This window comes from Sphaerodactylus townsendi, linkage group LG06, assembly GCF_021028975.2.
Source record: "Sphaerodactylus townsendi isolate TG3544 linkage group LG06, MPM_Stown_v2.3, whole genome shotgun sequence".
Classification (NCBI taxonomy): Eukaryota; Metazoa; Chordata; class Lepidosauria; order Squamata; family Sphaerodactylidae; genus Sphaerodactylus; species Sphaerodactylus townsendi.
In genome coordinates, this window is record NC_059430.1 from 51,876,454 (window position 1) to 51,900,111 (window position 23,658).

The following is a 23,658-nucleotide window of genomic DNA, read 5'->3' on the forward strand; positions in this document are numbered from 1 at the left end:
CAGCTGTCTGCTTTCCTTCCATTGTTGGCATGGCACTCAGCAGCCTCCTCCATTAGTGTGGTACTAGCTTGCCCACTTCCCCCACTGGTGGTGCATGTTTGCCTGCTGCCCTCATTGGTGGCATTATGCCTGCTCACCCAGTATCCCACCATTGACTCTCTAGCCCACAGAGCCTCTGCTGACAGGCTAGCTGAAGGGGTCTGCATGATTTGTGCTTGTGCAAAAGACGCTTTTGATTTTTAGGGAGATTTAAACCCTCAATGATTTTTGAGCTTTTTTTTTGCAATCTGGAGGGTGGGGTCCCCCAAGTTTGTTGAAAAATCTGCCTTCCGTCAGTGTGGCCCTGATCTACAGATATAAGCAGATGAAGACTTAGATGTATGATGATAGATATATGATGATAGATGGATATGCCTAGATATATGATGATAATGTTATATCACTACAGGTGGAGGAAGTGCAAAGACTTAAGAGGACATTAATTTTGTCCTGTATTATATCTTTCTCTTCTCTGGTAGCTTCATTGTCTCTACCCTTTAAATGCTTCCTTCTGGTCTTCCCACCTGCCAACCTATATTTATCTGCTCCCCTGTCTTCAGCTTCCCTTCTTTCTTCCACCAGCAACATTTCCCTGGGAAATGTCTGGTTGGGTTGCACAGTGAATGGCATTACTGAACTTGGTCCTGTTGCACAATGGCTGCTGTTGGCCTGGTTCAGTTATATGGGGTCTGATGCCATGGGGTTTCCAGGCCAAATGGCATGTTGAACACCACTGAGACAGGGACAGGCCAAGCTGGGTTCAGTTGTGCTGTGGATGGGGCAAGTTGGGCCCAGTTGAGTAGTGGCTGCCAAGCTGAATGGTGAATCTCCAGTGGTTGCCATCAGGACTGTTCCCCATGCGTTCTCCATGAGTTCCACATGAAAAAGGCAAAAGAGCCTTTCTCTGGCTATTTTAGCCTTCAAGCCTCCACAACTGCTTCCTCCACCATGGCTTTAAAGAAACCAATTTACAGAAATTTCAGCAAGGTATAATGCCATAGTGCTCAACCTGCAAACCAATCATTTCCTTCAGAGGAACTGATCTCTGTAGTCTGGAGATCAGTTGAGATTCCAGAACATCTCCATTCCACACCTGTAGGTTTGCAACTGTATTCTTAAGCCTTCAAAGTTATCCTAAAATAAACTTAACTTAATGCTGTGGGGTTTACTTCCAGTTAAATAGGCATAGAGGTCAGACTTCATGTCATGGTAGAGACATGCCGTTTATAATAGATGACTTACTCACAACTCTACAACTCTAATGAAATGAAACCGATAGATTCAATGCAATGGGATTCAAAAGCAAAGCTCACTTCCAGTGCATTAATGCCTAATTCTTATACACGTATACAAAGTCTTCCCAAACTCTCATTTTTGTCATAAAATAGACATTGAGGAATCTCTTTCATAAATAAGGTTAACCATAGGACAGGAAAAATGTCTGACTCTTTAATAGAGATTTAATGTGTAAAAACAGACAACTGAAGCTTTGTATGACATGCAGTTAAATAACATCAACTGATAACTGCTTTCAGATCAAACTAATATGAAAGGGATAGCTAGGAACCAGTTTAAAAGCTAACAAACATACACAAATCTTAAACAATATGCTTATTTTGCCACATGGATATGAGAGGGTTGCATGACATATGACCATTTGCAGTTATTACTATACCAGGTCTGTAAAAAAAAACTTAGTTTCCTGAGTTATCAGCAATCTAAGTATGTGTATTTTGTAAATCAGAATATCATGCTCTTTAAGAACTATTTTGAGTTTTCTCTGAATGCTTTGAATTCCTTGATACCTAGAAGTAACCATTTCTGGGTTTGTTTCTGTTTTGTCAGTTGTGGAGCCAGAATGTGAAAAAAGCTCAGCTACCACTTATTACTGGTACCGGGAAGCACTCAATATTTCCAACTCTATCTCGGAGAGTGGAGGTCTAAACTGGAAAATGACAATCTGCTTGTTGGCTGCCTGGATGATGGTATGCCTAGCAATGATAAAAGGAATTCAGTCTTCAGGCAAGGTGAGTCTGTGTAGGCATTCCTCATATTTGCCACCTGAATTCTCACCACACCCCTTTACCTAGCTTCTCATAAAGTTTGTATGGGCAAAGCTATGGGTAAGCTATGACTCATTGTGCTTTTTTTTTTGTAATCCCAAGTGGAGAAATGTTGGTAGTCTATTACAGAAGTTACCCTTGGATAAAAAGAGTGAGGGAGTGTTGTGGTATGAGAACTTTTATGTAGATTCTGCTGATAATTATAACTCATTTTCAGTGTAGTGCTGATACATGCATGTAATGAAAAAAAAAGGAATGGAAGAATTGAATTGCCAGGTGTCTCTCTCCTAATTATTTTTTCATTTCTTTTCTGGATCAGGATCAGACTAATGAAACAAATTGCTAGGCCAGGTGTCATAGATTGGGTACCTGTGTCCAAGAGAAGTGAGGAGACCACATGCCAGATTGTAACTGTTAAAGGAATATGCAAGTGGGAAGAAGCACATGAAACAGGATCAGACCAGAATAAGAAGGCAGGAAGTTATGCAAAGATATGAGCCAACTACTGCTGGAAAAATTATAGAGCAGATGGCATGACTATACTTAAAGAAGGCATCAGAATTTGGAAAGAGAACAGGGGATTAGAACTCATAGGTGCCAGAAAGATGGGACATAACACAAGAGAATCAAGATGAAAAGAAGCCTCACAGTCCTATGTACGGACTAATGGTTGATTAACTAAATACTCTCAGCTATTTTCAGGCATTTACACTGCAATTCTACAGCCAATCCAGAGCCCTCAGCACCACCCCACCACCTCCATAGGGTTTTTCAACAGTGCGGAAGCAAAATACAAAAAACCCCCTCCCCATTGCCAAAAAGACCTCCACTAGGTTCAGTGGGCTTAAACCACCCAAAAGAGTGATGTAAGCCCATGTCCTGGGCCGCCTCATATCCACCCCTAGGCCCTTTCCGCACACGCGTGGAGCCGAGCCTCCGCCAGCATAATTTATGCCGGCGGAGGCTCGGGGGCCATTTGCACGCTAGCATGCGAGTGGCCAGCACTTCCCCCTCAGCCGGTCACTCCCCTCCACTCACCATCCCATCCAGCATCACTCTGGAGGACTACAGGGCCCCGCCCACGCTGCCCTGAGACCTCCAGAGGTCGGAGGGCAGCATGGGCGGGTCTCTGCAGCCCTCCAGAGGGACACTGCACAAGATGGTGAATGGAGCCAATGGGGAAAACAGCGTCTTCCCGGAGTTTCGCACCGCGCCAGTGGGAGGACACTGTTTTTCAAAAACCTTGCTCATTGAGTGAGGTTTTCAGGGGCAGCTTCACGCCGCCCGGGGAAAGCCAGCACGGCGCTGCTGCGAAACAGCAATGCGTCCTGTGCAAACGGTCTTCCAAGGATGGTGTTTTTGCCATCCCTGGGACGCTGTATATGGCCCATGCGGAAAGGGCCCCAATCACACCTCTGGAATGCCCCCACTATGCTTGCAGGGCCAGCAGTGGTGATTACACAGTGTACTGGGTCACATCCAGGCTTCTCAGCAGGCTACAGTGGCCACCCAACAGTGGTTTCGCCCCTCTGCTGGAGTAGGTGCGCTGGAGAGGCACCTACTTTTGCCAATGTAGGACTGTGCTGTCCCCCAATGACAATTCAACCCCACCCCCTCTGGATGAAGCTGTAGCACTGCTTTCTGGGAATAAGACCAACTGAGCAGATTTCAGTATGATTTAAAGTAGACTTGGTTAAAGTAGCACTTTTTAAAGGTAAGATTAATCAACCAGATTTGGGAATAATTCTGTCAGATGCTTAAATAGTAATTGAGTGATAGATAATAAAATGTCTCATTAACAATAGTTTTTATTTTCAGTTTTTCTTTTCTAAAAAATCATGATTCAGTATCTCTCAAGTCATAATTATTTTAGTCAATCAATTGGTTTTTCATGTCCACTGGTTTTCAATTCAATGTAACTATTTCGGAGAGGGAAAGAGACCTTGGGATTGTAGAGGATTGCTCAGTGAAAATATTTACACAGTGTGCTGCAACAATGGCCCTTTCCCCACTCACCTTTGTCCGAGGGTTGCTGCGTGCAATTCCCAGCGCGCACAATTCCTGGCGCGCCCCCCGGCTTCCCCATGACCCCGCGCTCTGCACGGGGTCATCAAAAGGCGCCATTTCAAAAGGTGCCAGGAATTACGCACGCTGAGGGGGCGCGAGAGAGGCAGCGTCGGGGCGGCTGTGTTCTCGCCGCCCCTGAAGTGGGTGTGCAGCTGGACCCCGCACTACTTGAGGAAAGTAGAGCGGGGCTTAAGGTAAGTGGGGAAAGGGCCAATGAAAAAGGCAAATTCTGTGTTGGAAATTATTAAAATCAAATATAACCCTTTTCGTCCGAAGGACCATGTTCAAAGTCTAGGGTCATTCTCACAAACTTCAAAATGTAAAACCAGTTTATTTAAACACAACAGAAAGCAACTGTGAGAACACCCCCCAAAATATCAATACTGGCCTGCTGCGGGTTTTCCAGGCGGTGCGGCTGTGGTCTGGTAGTTTTTGTTCCTAATGTCTTGCTTGCATCCAGGACACACAACTTCAGAGGCATCTCACATTAAGATGTGTTTCTCTTTTTGGAACAGTGAGGAGTGATTGTCTTGTGGGTTATATGTTTTGTCCACATCACAGTGTATGTGTGTGTGTGAGGCACATTTGCATGTGTCCGAGTGCCTCTGAAGTTGCCAGCTATAGATGCAGGCAAAACGTTAGGAATAAAATCTATCAGACTATGGCCCCATAGCCTGAAAAATCCACAACAGTCAGTTTATTCCGACTGGAAAATTCTTCAACAATATGATAACAATACTGTTTCACCAACCATTGTCTTATAGCAGAGTCCTATTCATAATCCACTATAAAGAAGGCACAGGCAGAACTGGGCGTTCTTCCTAATGCTAAACAAAATTTTCTAGCCACAGCAGAAGCTCTTCCTGTGAAGATGCTGGATGAGCCTTGAAGCTTGTCTGTTGCCCTAAGTAGTTCTCCTTTTCTCCGGGAAATGTGAAGTGGGGCAGCTCTGTATCTGGGTGCTGACTGCAGTGGAGTCAATGATAAGTTCAGTAGTCAGCAAATCCTATTTTTCAGCTCTTGCCAGCTACTGCAACCAGGGGCGAAGGGGGAGAAAATGGTGCCTGGGGCAAAATGGCCCCATGGCCCCGCCCCCATAGCCCCACCCCCACCCCACTTACCTTTTTCTGCTGACTGAAAACAGCTTTCTGCTGGTTGAAAACAGGTCAGGCTGGCGGGGTGGGGTGGGGTGGGGCGGGGCGGGGCCAGGCCAGGCCAGGCCAGGCCAGGCCAGGCCAGGCCAGGCCTGGCAAGGTGGAGTGGGGAGAAAGGGGAAGGGAGCGGGGTTGGGGGTGATGAGAGATTTTAAAATGTGGAATTCCTTGACAGAGTGTGTGTTAATGGCCATAGACATAGATGTCTTTAAAGATTTGAGGATAGGTCTGTGGTGATAAAGGGAACTTCCACATCCATAGACAGTAAACCTCTGAATACCAGTGCCAGGAGGCAATGTCAGCAGAAAGCCTTGGCCTCTATGTCCTGTTATTGGTCCTTCAGAATAACTGGATGGTCAGTATGTGAGACTGTATTACATTGACCACTGGTCTGATCTAGAAGAGGTCTTCTTAAGTTCTTATGTATTTAGTTGGTGATGACATTATGAGGGATGATATCCTTTATTTAAGAGATTTCCTCCACCAGTGTTTAGACAAATAAAAAAGTACCTATTTTATAGAGTATTACATTTTTACTTGCTAAATAGGCACAGGGAACTGTTCAGCAATAGTTGGGTAGTGGGCACAAATAAAAGGCAAATAATTACATTTTCACTGGAAACGATATTTAGCATGAGAATTATGCCTTCTCTGGTCTGCACCTGCTAGAAATGGGTAAGGGTAGGCTCAGTTTGTTAAGCTCCATTCAACTTCCCTGCCAAGACACTGTTCTATGAACTTTATTTTTATTTATAGATGAATGCACCCATGCATGTTTTATGTTTTAGGCATCTATTTTTAAACAGACGCAAGTATGGAAGGTTAAACTCTACACTCTGTTTCTTCAACATGTTTCTTCCAGTCCAGCTTCAATGTCAGGAGATATATGCTGAAAGAAATGGAGTGCAGTGAGATCGGATACTGTAGTGGAGAGGGAGTTTATTCCTTCACCTAAGCATTCTGTTTTTGCTTAAAAATGAAAATTACCTCAATTTTAATTGCAAATATCTGGACCTATGTATAAATATATGAGGATCCCCTTGTTATATCTAGTTTGACTGCTTAATTCACTTAGTTAAAATTAATTTTAAAAGGTTTCTTTCCCCCGTCCCCCAAGTGTGTACAAAGAGAATGTTTGTTTTTGTGCCAGGCAAGGTATAGCTCCAGAGAACAGAATGACAAGCAAACAGGAAGCAGAAATCGACTCAAAGCCCTCCCAGGTCATTGATCTTAGATGTGATCAGTATAAAAACTTAGAAAATAAATACCTCTCAGTACAAACGTTTTTGGTGAGGTGACAATATCTATGTATCTCAGTAGTTTGTAGAATATCCCTCTCAGTTACTGCATTTCTTGCCTTTGTTATGACCTCCAGGAACTTGAAACTAGATAAGGCATGCTCGAAAAATTAACAGTTCCAAATGTTATGAATATTATAAACTAACCTCATTTTTTCAAGGTAGATTAGATATAATAACTATATCAATTGGTCTTGGGGTTTTGATTGGTTAGTATCCAATGCACATCTGTAGTAAATAACAGGAGGAAAAAAGTTCAAGTGGGTTTCCAGTTCTCTTTTCTTAACTTCCCCCTTTCTTTTGCTCCCTTCTCAGTTGGAAATGCACATCTACCATGTTGAATTCATCCAAAACTGATCTGACTCATCTGACACTATGGGCCTTTCCCCACTTACCTTAAGCCCCGCGCTACTTGAGGAGAGTAGCGCGGGGTCCCCCGGCACTCCCCACAAGAGGGGCGATGATAGCACAGCCGCCCCGACGCTGCCGCTGTTGCGCCCCCTCAGCGCGAGGCATCCCTGGCACTCTTGCAAAGGGCGCCTTTGCGCGGGGTCGTGGGGACGCCAGGGCACGCGCCAGGGATGCCACGCTCTGAGAGCAGCACACGGCATAGGGGGGATAGGGGAGAGTGGGGAAAGGCCCCTTGCCTAAAGTTTTGGTTTCCATTGAAATTGGAAAAGATAATTCTTTAAGAGACATGTACGAGATGTATTTCTCGTTGATTGATCAATGCAGTAATTGCAGGTTACAAAGTAGAAGATTGCAGAGGCAATTATGCATTTTTTTTGTAAATCATCTGGACTTGTCAATCAAATGGTGATGTGTTCTTCCAACTATCCATTGAAGTTAACTAGTCACATGGGAACTTCTAGCATGACCTCCTGCCCTTAGGGCAATGAGTCATACTGGTATGTGATAAAATAAAACCTATGGTAAATAAAGGAGGGTATTTTTCTTCACATCTTGCTCCAACTAAGTACAATTCACTGGTTACTGCTCTTTTGTGAGCTTCATTTCAGTGGGATTTGAATATGATTCATTCTTTGTGACTTTCTAAAGATTGGTGGCTTCAGAGAAACTTGTTTCTAGCTTTCATCTTTTCAGATGTTTAGACTGTACAAGAGATCATTTCTTAAATCTCTTTTCAGCTTAGAAATGATTGAGTAAAGCTAGAAATAATTAAAATATAGCCAGGTCTGGAACAGGATTGATTCAGTGTTTAGATGCAGAGACTCCAATGTTGCCAACACTGGGAATATGCTTTGTTCTACTTTCCTTTCTAGAGCAATATATTCTTTTGTTCTATTCCTTGAACTGACTGTAATTACATTTTTCTGTACATTAATATAAATCACAGTAAATTGACAAAATTAGCAACGTCTGGTGGTGAACCTGTGGCACTCCAGATGTTCATGGCAGGGGCTGGTGGGAATTGTAGTCCATGAACATCTGGAGTGCCATAGGTTCGCCACCACAGGTCTATATGGTTATTTCAAAGTAACAAAAGTCTCATTCCAACTTAACAACTAACAACTGAACTAACACGTTTATTGTGACATAAGCTTTGGTAAGGCAGTGCCAGATGTAGTTTTTCCTTATTTCCAAGAGCATTGTGATCCCAGGGTTTCTCAGCTTTTTTCCTGATTTTTCCCAAACCTGTCATTTTGTCCCTCAGTCACAGGGTGGGTTTTGGTCTTTTTAATTTCAAATCAGCATTTGAATAATGTTATATATTTATAATGATATAACTGTGTGTATATCAGGTCCTATGAATTCCCAGCTTTCATTTCTTTTTAAAAAGTAGGTTTCAAGCCTTTTTTGTTGTGGAGATATTAATTTTACCTTCTATCTTCACAATGAAATCTTTACTTTTTTTTAAATGAAAGCTTGGAATTCTTATGTTCCCCCAACCCCAGTTTTTTATGTTTATAATGATATTCAGTTCTTGATTTAAAATGAAAACTGGAAAAGTCCTGGTGGTGTGTGCAGGGGAGAAACTAGGGCAGGGAAAATATGGAGAAAACTGTCATGTGAAAGCATCATTGCTACTGTGTTGTACTGGCAGCTAGAGCAGTAGTGGGAAAACTATACAAACTTGTCCTGGTGTGGAAAGGACCATGTGCATAAAGTTGCTAACAAAGTTACTTTCTTTCCTGCTCAATCTCAGTGTTTGGGCAGGCTATGGGCACAGGCACTACTTCAGATAGGTGGGACCCAAGCCATTCAGGGCTTTAAACATTAGTGACAAAATTTTGAATTGGGCACGGTAGCGATAAAGGAGCCAGTGCAGATCTTTCAAGATCTATAAGAAGGGCTCTGGCTATGGGATGGTAATTGTCCAGGACCATATGATCCAGGGAGCCCCTCAGAAGGGGGCAAATCAGAAAACGGTCTTTTTATATTTTATATATACCAATTTTATGGTATATATATCACCACATGAGGAACTGTATTAAAGGGTCACGGCATTAGGAAGGTGGAGAACCACTGCTCCAGAACCTCCTACCCCTGTTTCTCTGCATTTGCTTCCCAGGTTATAGCATCTAGAAAACTGCAAGGTAGGTGGCTGATGCAACCTTGAGGAAAGCAAACCAACCTCTAGATGGGATCTCTTGAAGGGCCTTGCAATCTTATTCATGTAGGATGTGAATACCCTGTGCAAGCATATGTTGGATTAACTAAGAACCACTTAAATTGAACATTCCCATTTAAGTGTCGCATTCATATATGTAATCTCAGTTACTAGTGTAGACTTTCAATCCCTGTAACTCTTATTTAGCCACTCTGACAAAAAGCATTGCCTACAACCCTTTCAAAAACTTTTTGTAGCTGTAAATTCTTCTTTATTTATGTGTGTCTGTGCAAGATGCCATCAAATGCAACTGGCTTATAGTGACTCCTGATGGGGTTTTCAAAGCAAGTGGTTAAGCAGAGGTGGTTTGCCAGTCAAAGGAGGGAGGGGCACAAAATCAGTTCTTGCCCCAGACTTCATTTTCTGCAGATACTCCACTGGACACATCTGGCACCAGATTTTGGCTATCAGTGCTAGTCTGTGTTTGTATGTCTCAGCTGAATATTTCACCAACCTGGTGATTTGTTGCTTCTGACTGGGAAGGATTTCAGCCTATGATTTCAATATATTTTTTATTCTGGAATCATCTTTTGTGTTGGTTCTTATGCAACACAAGATGATGTTTAGATCTGAGAATGCAATGAGAGGAACTAAGATAGGAGAGAGAGAGAGAGAAGAGAAAAATGCTTGAATTCATTTTATGGTAGACTCATGCTCATGAACGTTGATTCCACAAGTGATGTGTTAGTCTTTAGGATGTTTTGGATTCAGCAGACAGCTAGAATATTTCTGACTCCTGACTTATGTTTTCTACTTCAGTTCCACAGTTGCCCTAGGATATAGAAACTTGTTTTCTTGGCCAACAACAGAATCTCATAGTTCTAGAAATGTGATTCTAAAAGAACCAGCTACGCTGTTACAGCTGTGAGTTCTCATACGTATAGCATGTCATACTTTTTCTTGAAAACAATAGCATTGATTTCTTAGTGATACAATTTATTTCAGTGGTGATCAGAAAAAAATTGAATTTTTTAAACCTTAGATTTCTTTTGAATAATATAAGAAATGAATCCACATATTATAATGCTCCAGCTGTCATTTAAGCTAACACAATTTGTCTATTTATTTGGATTTTATAAGCATGAAATAGGAATATCCAAACAATAAAAAATGAAATAAAATGCCTTTCATGTTTTTCAGGTCATGTATTTTAGCTCCCTTTTCCCTTATTTGGTACTTATTTGCTTTCTAATCAGAGGACTGCTCTTAAATGGTTCACTGGATGGTATTCGTCACATGTTTACACCTAAGGTATGTACTTGGTTTCCACTAATGATTTGCCTGCATTGGACATTGTTTTATGTCTGAATGAATTCTGGTCTTGTTCCAGGATCAAATTATATTTACCTAGTTAAGGATAGTTTATTGATTTAACAGTGTACCTGTTGTGAGAAATTATTTCAGCAAAAATAAAGTTTTATCCTATTTATATCATAATAACCAAGCCTTCCCTCACAGGAACTAGGATCTTTCCAATACATTGGGCACTATCCACTGATATGGAATTTCAGCAAGGGCAAGCAGCTCTGATGTATGGTACATCCACACTTCATCATAAATGTATAGATTAACCACGCTCCAGCAAGATCACCATGAGAGCAATGGGAAAGTTTACTGTGGGATAACTAATTTACATTAAGTGCTCTTGAATATGTTTTCATAAGCAGCTGCATATTCTGTCAAGTAGAATAATTTATTGTAAGGGATACATCTTTATTTAGTAGAACCAGTCATGGTTCCTAATTGGTACATACCCAAAAGTGACAAATAAGGACAAATAAGGAAAGGTCAAACAATGAGAAACAAAGTTTTTCAATGCTCTGTTTTCTTCTAGTATTTTTTTCCATTGCTTCTTTCCTTTTTCAATGGCCATCCCATAATCAGTGAAGTTTCACTTTCTTGAACAACCTCATGCTGCTCTTGCTACTACTCTCCTTTTTCAATTTGTTTTTCTCCCACACTCTCCTCCATGATGCTGGCTACATTTAATAGGCCTTTTGAAAGAAAGTTGGACAAGGCTGTCATGCCACAGCATTGCTTTTTAACCAGTTTTTAGTGGTTCTGCATCAAAGAATCATGTTGATTTTGACTATATCCAGTTATTTATCTATCTGTAGATCAAGTGTCTGTTGTCCATCTGTACCCTATGCCGTCTAGATACTTTTACTTTTGAATTACTTTTATTGAACTGTCAATATATACAACTTAACCGTCTGAGAACCACATATGCTCAGTTCCACGCACACAGACATGCACATACAATGTGATGTCTGACTCTGGCAGATTCTGCACGGTCCATATTCAGTGGCATTGGGCCAATAAAGACACCATTGTGGGGGAGGACTTTGCACTGCTGCCACCGCTGGAGTGCAGCTGTAGCAGAGTATTCCCCTTACAACTAGCGAGTCATTTGAAAAATGCTGGTGTCGACCAGCTTCCGAGCGAATGGCACCGGGTGGATGCTGGCGTTTTCCCCGCATTGCTGTAGGTCCCTTCTTACCTCCTCTCAGCTGCTGGGGCTCTGCAGAGTCCAAGGGACACACCTCCTGGCCTCTGATCCCGGAGGCATTGTCATGGACATGGGGGCGTGTTTCTGCGGCTCTGCAACATGACAGCAGCTGTAAGGAAGTAAGAGGGGACCTAACAGTGGTCTCTGTGCAAAGGCAGCCCTGCGAGTGGCTGACGCTCTTGAGCCGCTCCCACGGGAGCATGTGAGTGGCCCCAGGGCTCCACCAGTAACATAAACGCTGGTGTGCCACCGCTCCTGGGGCCCGAGCAGAAACCGCCTCTATATTGAACTATTAGCGGAGTTAATATCCTTACCAGCCAGGGGCTGCTTATTGTTAGCCTGGCCTGCCACCATGTGTAATATTTTTTTTCTTTTAGATATAGTAAGGAATAAGGTTGAAAACAGCATTGATATGTATTTGATATTTTAGAATAGGACTTATGTTTTTAATTATGCATTTAATTCTATATATGTATATTTATTACATGCTGTTATTCACCCTGAGCCCTTTTTGGATAAGGGCAGGATACAAATCAATTAAATACATTTTAAAATGGACTGCTTCTAGCCACTATTCCAATTTTCATTGCAGATAAGTCCCTTGTCCCCAGTTAAATTCACATGTATAAGGTAGTTTTAAATCCCTATTAAAAGACACTCCCTTCCCTGAAGACAAATACGTAGTGGAAGAATGAAACTATTACCCATTTTTAATGATGAAAAACTAAGCTAGTTGGATGATTAAGAGATTGAGGAAAAGTCACACGGGAAATCAAATGCAACAGCTGAATTGGATTGAGTTAATCCTAATCCCTCGGTATGTGGGAAATCATGGCCACCTTTCAGAATATTTTCAACATTCACTATAAATCTGAGGCAACTCTGACATTGGCTGGGCCTTAATGGATCTTAGGGAAGCCTTTTGTGTGCCCATGTCATATCAACATCCTGTGGGTAAAATGTTTCCACCACAAAATCCTGTATCTTTTGGCATAAATTCACCTGCTATGACTCCATACACCTGTACCTCAAGCTCTATCATGCATTTGTTTCACTGTCCCAGAGGCACTACTGCACACGCAGAATAATGTGTTTTCAAACCACTTTCACAACTGTTTGCAAGTGAATTTTGCTATTCCGCACAGCTTCAAAGAGCACTGAAAGCAGTTTGAAAGTGCATTATTCTGCATGTGCGAAGGAGCCTTAGATCTGTTCCTGAGACTAGGTCTTTCTCTGCTACTATTCATGATTTTTGGCTGAGGTTTGTTTCCCATTGTGGTATGTTATTCTCAGAAGACCATTAGAGAACAACTGGTAATTTCACTTCTCTTCAAATTATCTCAGAGTAATGTGTAAATAAATCCTACATTTTATTTTCTGTGTATCATTTAGTATTGAAACATAATTCGTTATATATGGCTAAGTCCTAAAATGAATGTAAACTTCTGATATAGTGTAAATAATTTTTGACTTTTAAATTATGTGGCTTTCATTATACTTTGTATTCTAATCTAAAATAACTCATCTGATGAGGTGACGTTCCAATACTGTAGCAAATGTTTAGTGCCGTCATAGAAAAACAGTACTGCATCATCTGTGATCAGTTGTCATTTGTCCAATGATTTTAGTTTACATGTGATCTCATGTATATTTAAACAGAAATAACCAATATTTACTAGGACATGAATAATTTCTTCAAATAGGCAAATAGAAGTATATGGGCAAATAGAGGTATATTCAGTGGAGATTTAGAAAGAAATAAGAATGTACAGTTAGCTCCACCTAGTGAAAATACACTGATATGACAGCTTATGTGAGGATTTGTATTTGTGGCACTCCATATAAGGTGTGTTTGTCTCTATTTCCATCTGAATATTTTTATTTATAGTACTATACATTGTTATGGAACAATCTTTTTATCTCTGTAAATGTCTAGAAGATTATTAAGCATAGTAAAATCTTTTTTTTGCTTTAAATGGGAAAGTGTGATAACGCAAATGACATAATTTTGGTTGTCTTCATTATCAAAATAATACTATTACTGACACCTAAGGCAGATTGAAAATTCTGTGATTTAGTTTAATATTCACACATCTCCTGTGCAAAATGAGCTGTCCCAATTTTTTTGTAATGGAGACCATTACACACAACTAGAGTAGGAAAGAAAGATACAGAAAAGCAATTTGGCATTCCAAAAACAACAAATATTTTTATAAGTTTCTAATTCCAATACAAACTTTCTGTTTTGAGGCAGAAATGTTCCAAATGGTTAAGAGTATTTTTCTGAAATCTAATCAGAACTGGTTCTCTCGTTTCCCATTGTGTGCTTTCACACTAAAAGTGCATTACATGTAGAGTTAAACCCTTCAAACTGTATTGTAGTTCATGACTTTAGAAGAGCGCAGCTTGCTTCAGATTGCACTATGGATCTATAGTATGCCATGTGATTTTGATTTCTCTATCCATTCTGCTTAATCATATGCATTAGTTTCTAGTCTACCAAAAAACTGTTACCACTTCATAAAGATACCCACACTTGCAAACCACGCAAACTAATACATTCATAGTATTGGTGACTCTTAAAGAAGAGCAAAAATAATTGATTTTAGATTATTATGCTATGTCTTGATAAATCCATGATTCAGATAAAAAACAACAACCAATAATGCCTCCTAGATTATCCAATACTGTGTTTTTTACATTCATTTTTTTACTGGATTCTGGTTTGAAATTTGGGTTTAGGATAGAGGATGATGTGGGTTATCTTCCTGGATTATTTGTTGTCTCTCCATATGGGAGAAAATGCTGTATTTTGTAGCTGACATCTATTGTATCTAATTTCAAACAGCTTGAAATAATGCTGGAGCCCAAAGTCTGGAGAGAAGCTGCTACTCAGGTGTTCTTTGCCTTAGGGCTTGGATTTGGTGGAGTCATTGCCTTTTCAAGCTACAACAAGAGAGACAACAACTGCCATTTCGATGCTGTACTGGTGTCCTTCATCAATTTTTTCACTTCTGTGCTGGCAACTTTGGTGGTGTTTGCTGTTCTGGGCTTCAAAGCAAATATCATAAATGAGAAATGCATTATCCAGTATGAATATTCAATTCTTTATTAATTTTTATAGTATATTTCGTGTAGGAATGTACACAGTGAGTCTTGGGATTGATTGTGTGTATCTGTATTTCCTTGTGTTTTCCAGGAATTCTGAAAAGATTGTCAAACTTCTGGAGATAGGCAATGTTAGCCAGGCTGTGATACCTCCTCATATTAATTTTGTCAACATCACAGCAGAGGATTATAGTTTGGTTTATGATATGATAAAGAAAGTCAAAGAAGAAGAGTTTTCTGCTCTTGATCTCAAACCCTGCCTAATTGAAGAGGAACTTAACAAGGTTAGAGGGATTTTTCAGCCTTTGAAGCAAAAAAGTACAAATGACAGTTCAGAGGCAAAGTAGAACTATGTCTGTTTGAATTGTGCTGTAGAAACAAGAAATATGCCTACAGGTGATTTCGTAAACCTGATTAGCCTCACCAGTTCCTGGTTTGAGCACAGTTTCTGTTTCTTCTTTGTTTTCATTTTTGGCCCATTTTTGGCCCATTTTTAACTTATATGCCCTGCATGGTGATTCTATCCCCACAAACGCCCAATCAAATACCTCACCAAACCAAACTACATCAAAGTCCCAAAAGTGTTTCCTTAAGAGTCCTTATGCACACCCCCATTTCCACTAACTTGATGAATACTTGAGTGTATTGCAATAAATGAACTTCACTAAACAAAGAATGCAAATAGTAAGTCTCAGAATAGCAGTGATTACTAGCACAAGCATCTGGTGCTCCAAGTTGCCTGTGGATTATTCCTAATGCAATCTCTACTCTTAGAACCCTGATGCTGAGGGCTATGAGGTTATGATCCAGGGTGAACAAATGGCATATTATTCCAGCAAGGTTGTGCATCAAAGTTCATTAGTTATGTTTCAGCACTCTGGCTTTGTTTCAGGGGAGGTGGGAGTTGTGGAGCAGGAGAGAGAAAAATAACACTATTAGGTGCCATCACATTGTTCCCACTCGTTCATACCACTTGCTCCTCCTTTCTTTATGAGTTTTCCCCATTCTTCTGCCTCCTGTGGAGACCTAATAGGTTTACTGCAACAAGCCATGGTTGGTATTTTTTTTTTGCCATCAAGTCATACTTGACTTATGGCAACCCTGTAAGGTTTTTAAGGTACTCACTGTTGCAATTCCGAATCATTTAACTTCTTAAGGAACTGGTTTAGCTTAAATATGACACAGTCATATGAAGTTATAAATTCCATGCTTATTAGTCTGTTCCCTGAGAATACCAAGCTTTGACGAGATGGAATAGTAAAATTAGTGATCTACTACTCTATCTTTTCAATCTTTCTTATAGCATAATCCCATAGATTATTAGATTGCTTAGAAATATATTATCTAGAAATTCATTTATTTAATACTACCTAGATAGAAGGGTCTGGGGAAAGTTTTGGACTTCACTACTTGCCCATACCCTATACACTTGCCCATACCCTATACACTGTAGCCTCCATATTGGAGGCATCTGGTGACTTTCTGCTGTAATAATCAGTTGTCTGATATTTAAACAACCTTCAGATCAATAAAGATACCTACATACCATGCCACTCTTGTGCTTCATTTATTATCTTAGTGTATTAATTCATATTACATGTTGACTCAAACATATCCATATATGAAATATGGTGCCATTAAATATGCCAGCAGAAAGCAGCCTCAGCTGTGGTTACTATAATCATAAGATGCACATTGATTGAGGTATGGGCATCATATACAGAAAATAAAAGCTACTTAGGTTTACATAGTGCATGTATGAATCTAATGAAGTTCTGAAGTAGTTTCACTGAAATCAGTAGAAATGTTCTGTGGCAGTTCTATTCTGCTGCAATATTCACAATTACTATCAACCAAAAAAGCCATCTTTACTTTCATCCCCAGTATGAGGCTTGCCTTTCAGGGGAGCTGTCCGCTGAACTGTTCCTCTGGCAGCAGCTTTTTCAAGATGGGAGCCCTTTTCCCAACCACAAGCCTCACTGGACGAGGGACTTGGAGAAGATGCTACATTAGACACTGGGCTCAGAAGAGGCACACATGGCATATCAAAGAGCTGCATGTGTTTCCCAAGCCATTGAATAGGACCACTGTTCTACTGTGATAGATGCAAAGATGTCAGCCTGTGGTTCTTTGATGAGAAACAGTGTTTACAATATTCTGTGCTGATTTTGTTTTGCCTTAACCCCTTACTTGATGATTTGGATTTCTCTTTCACAGGCTGTTCAAGGAACTGGCTTAGCTTTCATTGCCTTTACAGAAGCTATGACACATTTTCCTGCTTCTCCATTCTGGTCAGTGATGTTCTTTCTCATGCTGGTCAATTTGGGGCTTGGCAGCATGTTTGGAACCATTGAAGGGATTATTACCCCTATAGTAGATACCTTCAAAGTAAGAAAAGAAATTCTGACAGGTAAGTTGGTGCAGGTAGCTCTTTTTCTTTACTCTGAGAAGTCTATGACAAAGAATAAGATTCATTTTGTGCTGAAATTGAACACTAGAAAACAACTTGCATACAACTTGATTGTTGTGGTATAGTCCTCTAATGACCCTACAGTTTCAAGTTTGTATTACCTGGAGAATTATAACTCCCTGAAACTTTTGGTTTGCAAAGTTTTGCAAATGAAGTAAGGTTCATGGACTTTCTTTTCCCAGTCCTCTGAGCCAACTTCCAACTTCTGTTCCTGGATTCAGGAACACTTACAAAATAGCATGGGGATAACATGGTTGTCTGCAATGGATGGTCATTTGGATAACAGAAATGTGGTTCTGCCATAATACTTGCAGATCACCAGCTTTCAATCCAGCTGCTTTTCTTTGGAATTATTAAGGCAGTAAAAATGTTAATGATAAAAAGAGAGTGCAGAACTTAAGTTTTTATTGTGATGTTAACTCAAGGGTCTTCCTGATGGAACCTGAAGTCCTAAAATGATTTGCTTTAGACCTGACGTTAGCAACAAAGAGGACCTCAAGGTTGTGATAATCGCTAAGAATCTGTCATTTGATTAGTCTGGATAGGTGGGAATAAACATTTTCTAACCAATCTAATTGAATACATTTGCTTCCTCAATTGTTTTTTCATTCTGTGTATTTGCTTCCTGACAGAATAAATTCACTATAATAGAAATAGGAATATATGCTATACATTTCTAACTAATTTATCTGGCAGTGGCTTGTTCTTTATGAGCAAGTACATTTATGAATGCAAATGTCCCAGATTTTCCTTTCCAAACTGAAGTATCATTTTTTTCATTCATAGAAGTGAATTTCTAAACTAGGAGGTTTCATAATTATTAAATTCAGTATCTCCTTAACACTGGATTTTGAAATGCTTTTCTCTAGTTATGAGAGACTCTATGTTGAGATAATCATTGACTCAATTTGGGAAGTGAGGCCTGCAAGCTCACGTTCCATTCTCATCAGTAACTGGGTGGAATTGGGGGGTGGGGGGTGGGATGGAGCATGGTGACACAGTCATGAATTTCTAGGAATCACCAGAAACTCTATGATAATATCATAGACTATCCAGTGGTTCCTCAAGTGAACTGGTGCCACTTCTAGTTTTTTTTCCTGGAAGTGACATCACATTATTGCCAACACTTTTTACATTATATTTCTCTGCTAGTTGCAGGAGTGATGGTGGGAGACAGGAACTGGAGCCAGGAGATTTCATTCTGGTGGTGGGAACTTGGGAACCCTAATTTCCCATCCCTCTGTGCTCAGAGAGAAAGAAAGGGCAGTTGTATCAAAACTGCCTCCTGGTCTTCTTTAGTAAGACTACTTTTATTTATTAAATTATAGGTCTATTATACATGGAATGCTTACTTCATGGGTCTTAGCTGCACAGTGGTGTAATAGTGTGGTCTCACATTTCTCTGTTTACATGTGAGGATGCAGCCCAATGCCTGCCCACAGTTGCTTGCTGAGACCTTTGTTTTATCTGGTTCTCTTAACTCTGCCCATCACCTCCATCTTAGATGTCATCACACCTGACAGTTGCAAGATTTAAATTGCAGTGATATCAATATAACTTTCCAAAAATGCCCCCTCCCCCAAACAAAGAAAAAGGCAAAGCAGTTCCCTGGACCACACACTGCTGAAGAAGGAGACAACGTATTAGAGCTGGGATTCTCCCCTCCCCTCCCCACACACTCTCACACTCTCTTCCTGACACTACAAAAAAGAAGAAGAGAGAGGCTTATTTTAAAATAAAGGCTTGTTTCAAATAAAGTTTTAGAAAGCCCTCTCAATCATTCGGTGGATGGAAGCAGAGCAGGGGAGGTGGGATGGAACCAAAAAGAGACCCTGCTTGTACTGTTTCTTGGGAAAACCCTGTCTGTTATTATTATATTGATATAGGCAGGCTGTGGGCAGAGGGAACATGTCTGGGACTGCTCACTGGCAAATCTGCCTGCTTTGACAGAGAAGCAAATTAAAAATTGCACTGGAAATGGTCACTTGCATTGGAAAGAATGGAAAGTGGAAGCAGGACTGAAGGAAATATGTCCGTACAAGAAATTGTGCCATGACTGATATTGTGCATAATTGTGCATAATTGGTCATGTAGATATACTCAGCCTTTCCTCCTCACTTCAGGTGATTAACAAGTAAAAATGAAATTAAAAAAAATTATGCACAAACTAAAACCAAATTAATAAGAAAGCATCCAGCTGTCAATCATTCATTCTTCATCAAAAGCCCTTATGAACAAACAAAATGTGCAGTGTTGCCTGAAGAGGGGGTTCCCCATACCTCTTCAGAAAGCCTCTTTCACATTGTGAGGGCCACAATAGAAGCAGCCTGAGCTCTGATTGATTCTAGGACCTAGGTGGTCCACTCTTAGAAGACAGAACAGTCAGAAGGTTACAGCCTGAAGGCTATCATTGCAGCACAGAAACATTCTGATAATATGTGAAAAGCACCTTCTTGCAGTGGAAAAATATAGTGACAGCTAATAAATATACATTAATTATATCAAGAATATTAACACATCTTTGGTAACTCTCCAACCCCCACCCCCTTCCTATTTTTTTGTGCTTTATTGTAGTTGTGTGTTGTCTTCTAGCATTTTGTATTGGCCTAATATTTGTGCAGCGGTCTGGTAACTACTTCGTAACTATGTTTGATGACTACTCAGCTACATTACCACTGTTGATTGTCGTCATTTTGGAGAATATTGCCATGTCTTATTTTTATGGGATTGACAAGTAAGTGTACAGACACCCTGAGATGTTCACGTTTTCAGCACTGTTGACAATTATACCTGTTACAGTACTATTGGCACAATAGATTATTTTACAATGGAAAACCCGACATAACTATTGAAAACATTCTTTGTTACTTATATTTAATGTAATTATACAGTACACCCAAGTATAGATATTTCCTCAGTTTATGTCAGTACATTAAATCCTTAAGTTAGCTTGAAAGATACATTCACATAATAATGTCTGAGCTAATAAATTTCCTTTCTTCCCCAGGTTTATGGAAGACCTGAAAGATATGCTTGGTTTTTCTCCAAATCCATACTATTATTACATGTGGAAATATATTTCCCCCATAGTTTTGTTATCTCTGTTGGTAGCTAGCATTGTCCAAATGCTATTAAGCCCCCCTGGTTACAGTGCATGGATTGAGCATAAGGTGAGTGACGCGTTTAAAAGACAGCCTGCAACACACTAATCTAATCAGTCCCACAGATAAGTTAATTTGCAACTTCTATTTATGTTTCAAAATTAGATGTTTTTAGCTTATAAAACTCAACATTTTTGTCTAAGAAACACATTTTCTGAGCAGAGAATAAGATAATTATTTGGAAAAGAAATGCAAACTGAAATATTTTATTTCCTCAGGAAAAGGTTTCCTGAGAACGAAGTGTTGTGTGGTTTCCAGGTTATATGGCCGTGTTCTAGCAGCATTTTCTCCTGATGTTTCACCTGCATCAGGATCCAGATGTAGGTGAAATGTCAGGAGAAAATGCTACTAGAACACTGCCAAACAGCTCGGAAACCACACAACACCCCAGCGATTCCGGCCGTGAAAGCCTTCGACAATACATTTTCCTGAGAATGTTTTCCTGGGAACAAGTCCCATTGAATAGACTTGAGTAGAATTCTGAACAGCCTTGCTTAGCCTTTCCATCCCCCTCTAGTGATCTTGTTTGGCCAATGCATCTTATATCCTGCTCATACTTTTTGGGCTATCTGCTACTAAGATATCAATCCTCTTGGTGGTGTGTTGGTTTGTACAAGACATGGTTCCTACCTCCTTGTAGCAGAATACAGCACTGGATGTCCAAGGCAGGATTATTTATAATATAAATTACCACATCAATTAAAAAGAAAACAGATGCAGGGGAGTGTATTCTAAAATATTTTAAGAACTATATGTAACATTGTTCTGTACTGTTGCAACTGCATAATTGATTTCATACTAAAGAAAAGTTCTATTTTGCATTAGTTTAAGTTAAAGAAGATAAACCAATAATATGTATTCTGATATTTCTCTACACAGGCTACTGAGGAATTCCAGAACTATCCAAGATGGGGGTTGATTGTGTGTATATCCTTGATTGTTTTGGCTATGCTCCCTGTTCCAATAGTCTTCTTGATTCGCCGCTTCAACCTTCTTGATGAAAGCTCTGGTGGCTTAGCAGCTGTTTCCTACAAAAGAGGGCGAATAATAAAGGAGCCTGTGAATCTTGAGGGAGATGATACTAGTCTGATTCATGGCAAGAGTCCAAATGAGGTGCTGTCTCCGAGTTTTGGCAAAAACATATACCGAAAACAGACTGGTTCTCCAACTGTGGATACTGCTCCTAATGGTCGTTATGGTATTGGTTATTTAATGACAAACATGTCAGACATGCCAGAGTCTGATTTGTAGCTGCAAATCAAGGTGATGTCTTTCATATTGATCCACTGAACATTTGTTCTCTTAAGAGAAGCGAATAGCTTCACTTGCTAGAGTGCAATCTCAGGTGCCCCATGACTATGTTCATCAAAACATTGTAACATGTGGTACAGACAGCCTGAAAATTCCCTTTGACTTGATTGTCTGGTTTTCATTTGTACTGAAGGGAATACACAGAAATATCAATCAGTGATGACTTAGCTTTGTCAGAATTGCCAATTTTTAAAAAAATTATTTTTGCATTTAATTTGAAAATTTTCTATCTTTAAAGTACAGGTGTTACCTCAGTTTGTAGCAATTTTTTATGTGAATTCATATTTCTCTACTGCTGTAACTGAAAGCTCCTTCTTCTTCCCCCTGCAACTCCCCCCACCCCTGTATTGGATGAATTAGCTCCAAAGAGTTTGCCAAGCCTGTATTGACTGCACTTATTTGTACATATGTTTTGTAGGTATCCTACACTTTTTTTAAGTACTCCCTTAGGCTACTAGCTGAGTAAAACACAAACAAATTGAAAACTCTGCAGATTATTTTCTTACATGTAATAGCTGTACAGAGCAATAGTATTAGAAAACTGAGTAGGATTATACTGAAAACACAAACATTCCTCAGACTCTGAGGAACTCCATCTGATGTGGCTGTATTTTACATACTATATTTGGTTTTCAGTGTGAAAATTATGTGAGTCAATCTAAGACTCTTAAAAGATTGTGCAGATTCTGCATTTTTCTAAGCAGTGTGCCTAAAAATAAATATAAAACAAGAACCCCCTTCCTAATATTTATTGTGGTTACATGATTACATATATTATATTTATATATAATATACTTGTAATGTACATATGTATAGTACTATTGTATGTAATAGCTTCATGTCTTGAAGCAAGATTGCTTTATAAATGTTTCTGTTTTGCTTCTGTTTTATGCAAAGAGGAAATCTTTTCCCCCCTAGTCAGTGATAATTAAGAGCTGTATGGTATTACATTTAATCTAAGAATAAAGAGAGTCGAAAGATGCTTTCGTTGTATTTACTGGAATTCTATGGTTGTGTCCATCAAAAGAGTTAGTGGGGAGGATGACAGCAGAGGAAAGATCTGCAAATTTAAAAAGAAGACTTATAATCCTGTGGGTCAATTTACCTTTTATCTATTACCAGCTCTAATCTTGTTTCAGTAATCTGAAGAGGAAAAATTAGTATGATATGATGGCATGGAGTCTATTTTCTCTTCTGAGAGGGAAAAAAAGAAAGAGAAATAATTGTTCACCATCAAAGGCGGATTCTGCATGGGCCAAAAACAGCGGTGTGAAAATGGTGTGAAAACCGTGTAAAATGGTTTAAAATGGCGTAAAAGGGTTTACATCCTTTTCACACTGCTGTTTTGGCCCATGCAGAATCCACCAAATTTTAGTTGGGAAGCATTGTTCAAAGACAAATTAGTCCTTTTCCATATAAAATATTTTAAATTGTAGTTTTTGACTACAAATGAAAAGCTGTCCTTGCATTATTTCTGCCCTTTTAAAATAGGTATGACTTGTCAAATGAAGAACTACCTGTCATGGGCAGCCTAGTCGGGGGGGGGGGGCAGGTGGCAAAGTGGATCTTGGAATCAGTGCAGGATCATGCTGGCACATTTGTGTACCGTATGTGTGTTTGTTTTAGCCTCTAGAAACCAAAGTTTTATGTTTGTGTGTGTGAATCTAGCAACTGCACAATTTGAGCTTGCATATTCTTCAAGAAAATTCTATTAGTAAAATACAAATAGCTCAGTAAATGAAAATCTACATCGATAAAGCAGAAAACATGTATTGCAAAATCCAATTTTTAAGGTAACCTAGGTGAAATCAACTTGAAGAGGAATAGTATTAATGATTCCCTATAC

General features: G+C 39.8%; 1 protein-coding gene across 3 annotated transcripts in view; it reads left to right on the plus strand.

Annotated features, from left to right (window-relative positions):
* Positions 1–22,794, plus strand: part of SLC6A15 (solute carrier family 6 member 15) — a 43,735-nt gene extending 20,941 nt beyond the window's left edge. For all 3 annotated transcript variants that reach the window (XM_048501289.1, XM_048501290.1, XM_048501291.1), the window contains exons 5-12: positions 1,885–2,066; positions 10,394–10,504; positions 14,611–14,852; positions 14,962–15,154; positions 17,088–17,280; positions 19,915–20,074; positions 20,348–20,510; positions 21,381–22,794. In XM_048501289.1, coding sequence (XP_048357246.1) covers positions 1,885–2,066; positions 10,394–10,504; positions 14,611–14,852; positions 14,962–15,154; positions 17,088–17,280; positions 19,915–20,074; positions 20,348–20,510; positions 21,381–21,752 — 1,616 coding nt within the window. In that variant the 3' untranslated portion in view covers positions 21,753–22,794. The remainder of the gene's footprint in view (positions 1–1,884; positions 2,067–10,393; positions 10,505–14,610; positions 14,853–14,961; positions 15,155–17,087; positions 17,281–19,914; positions 20,075–20,347; positions 20,511–21,380) is intronic.
* The last annotated feature ends 864 nt before the right edge of the window (positions 22,795–23,658 follow it).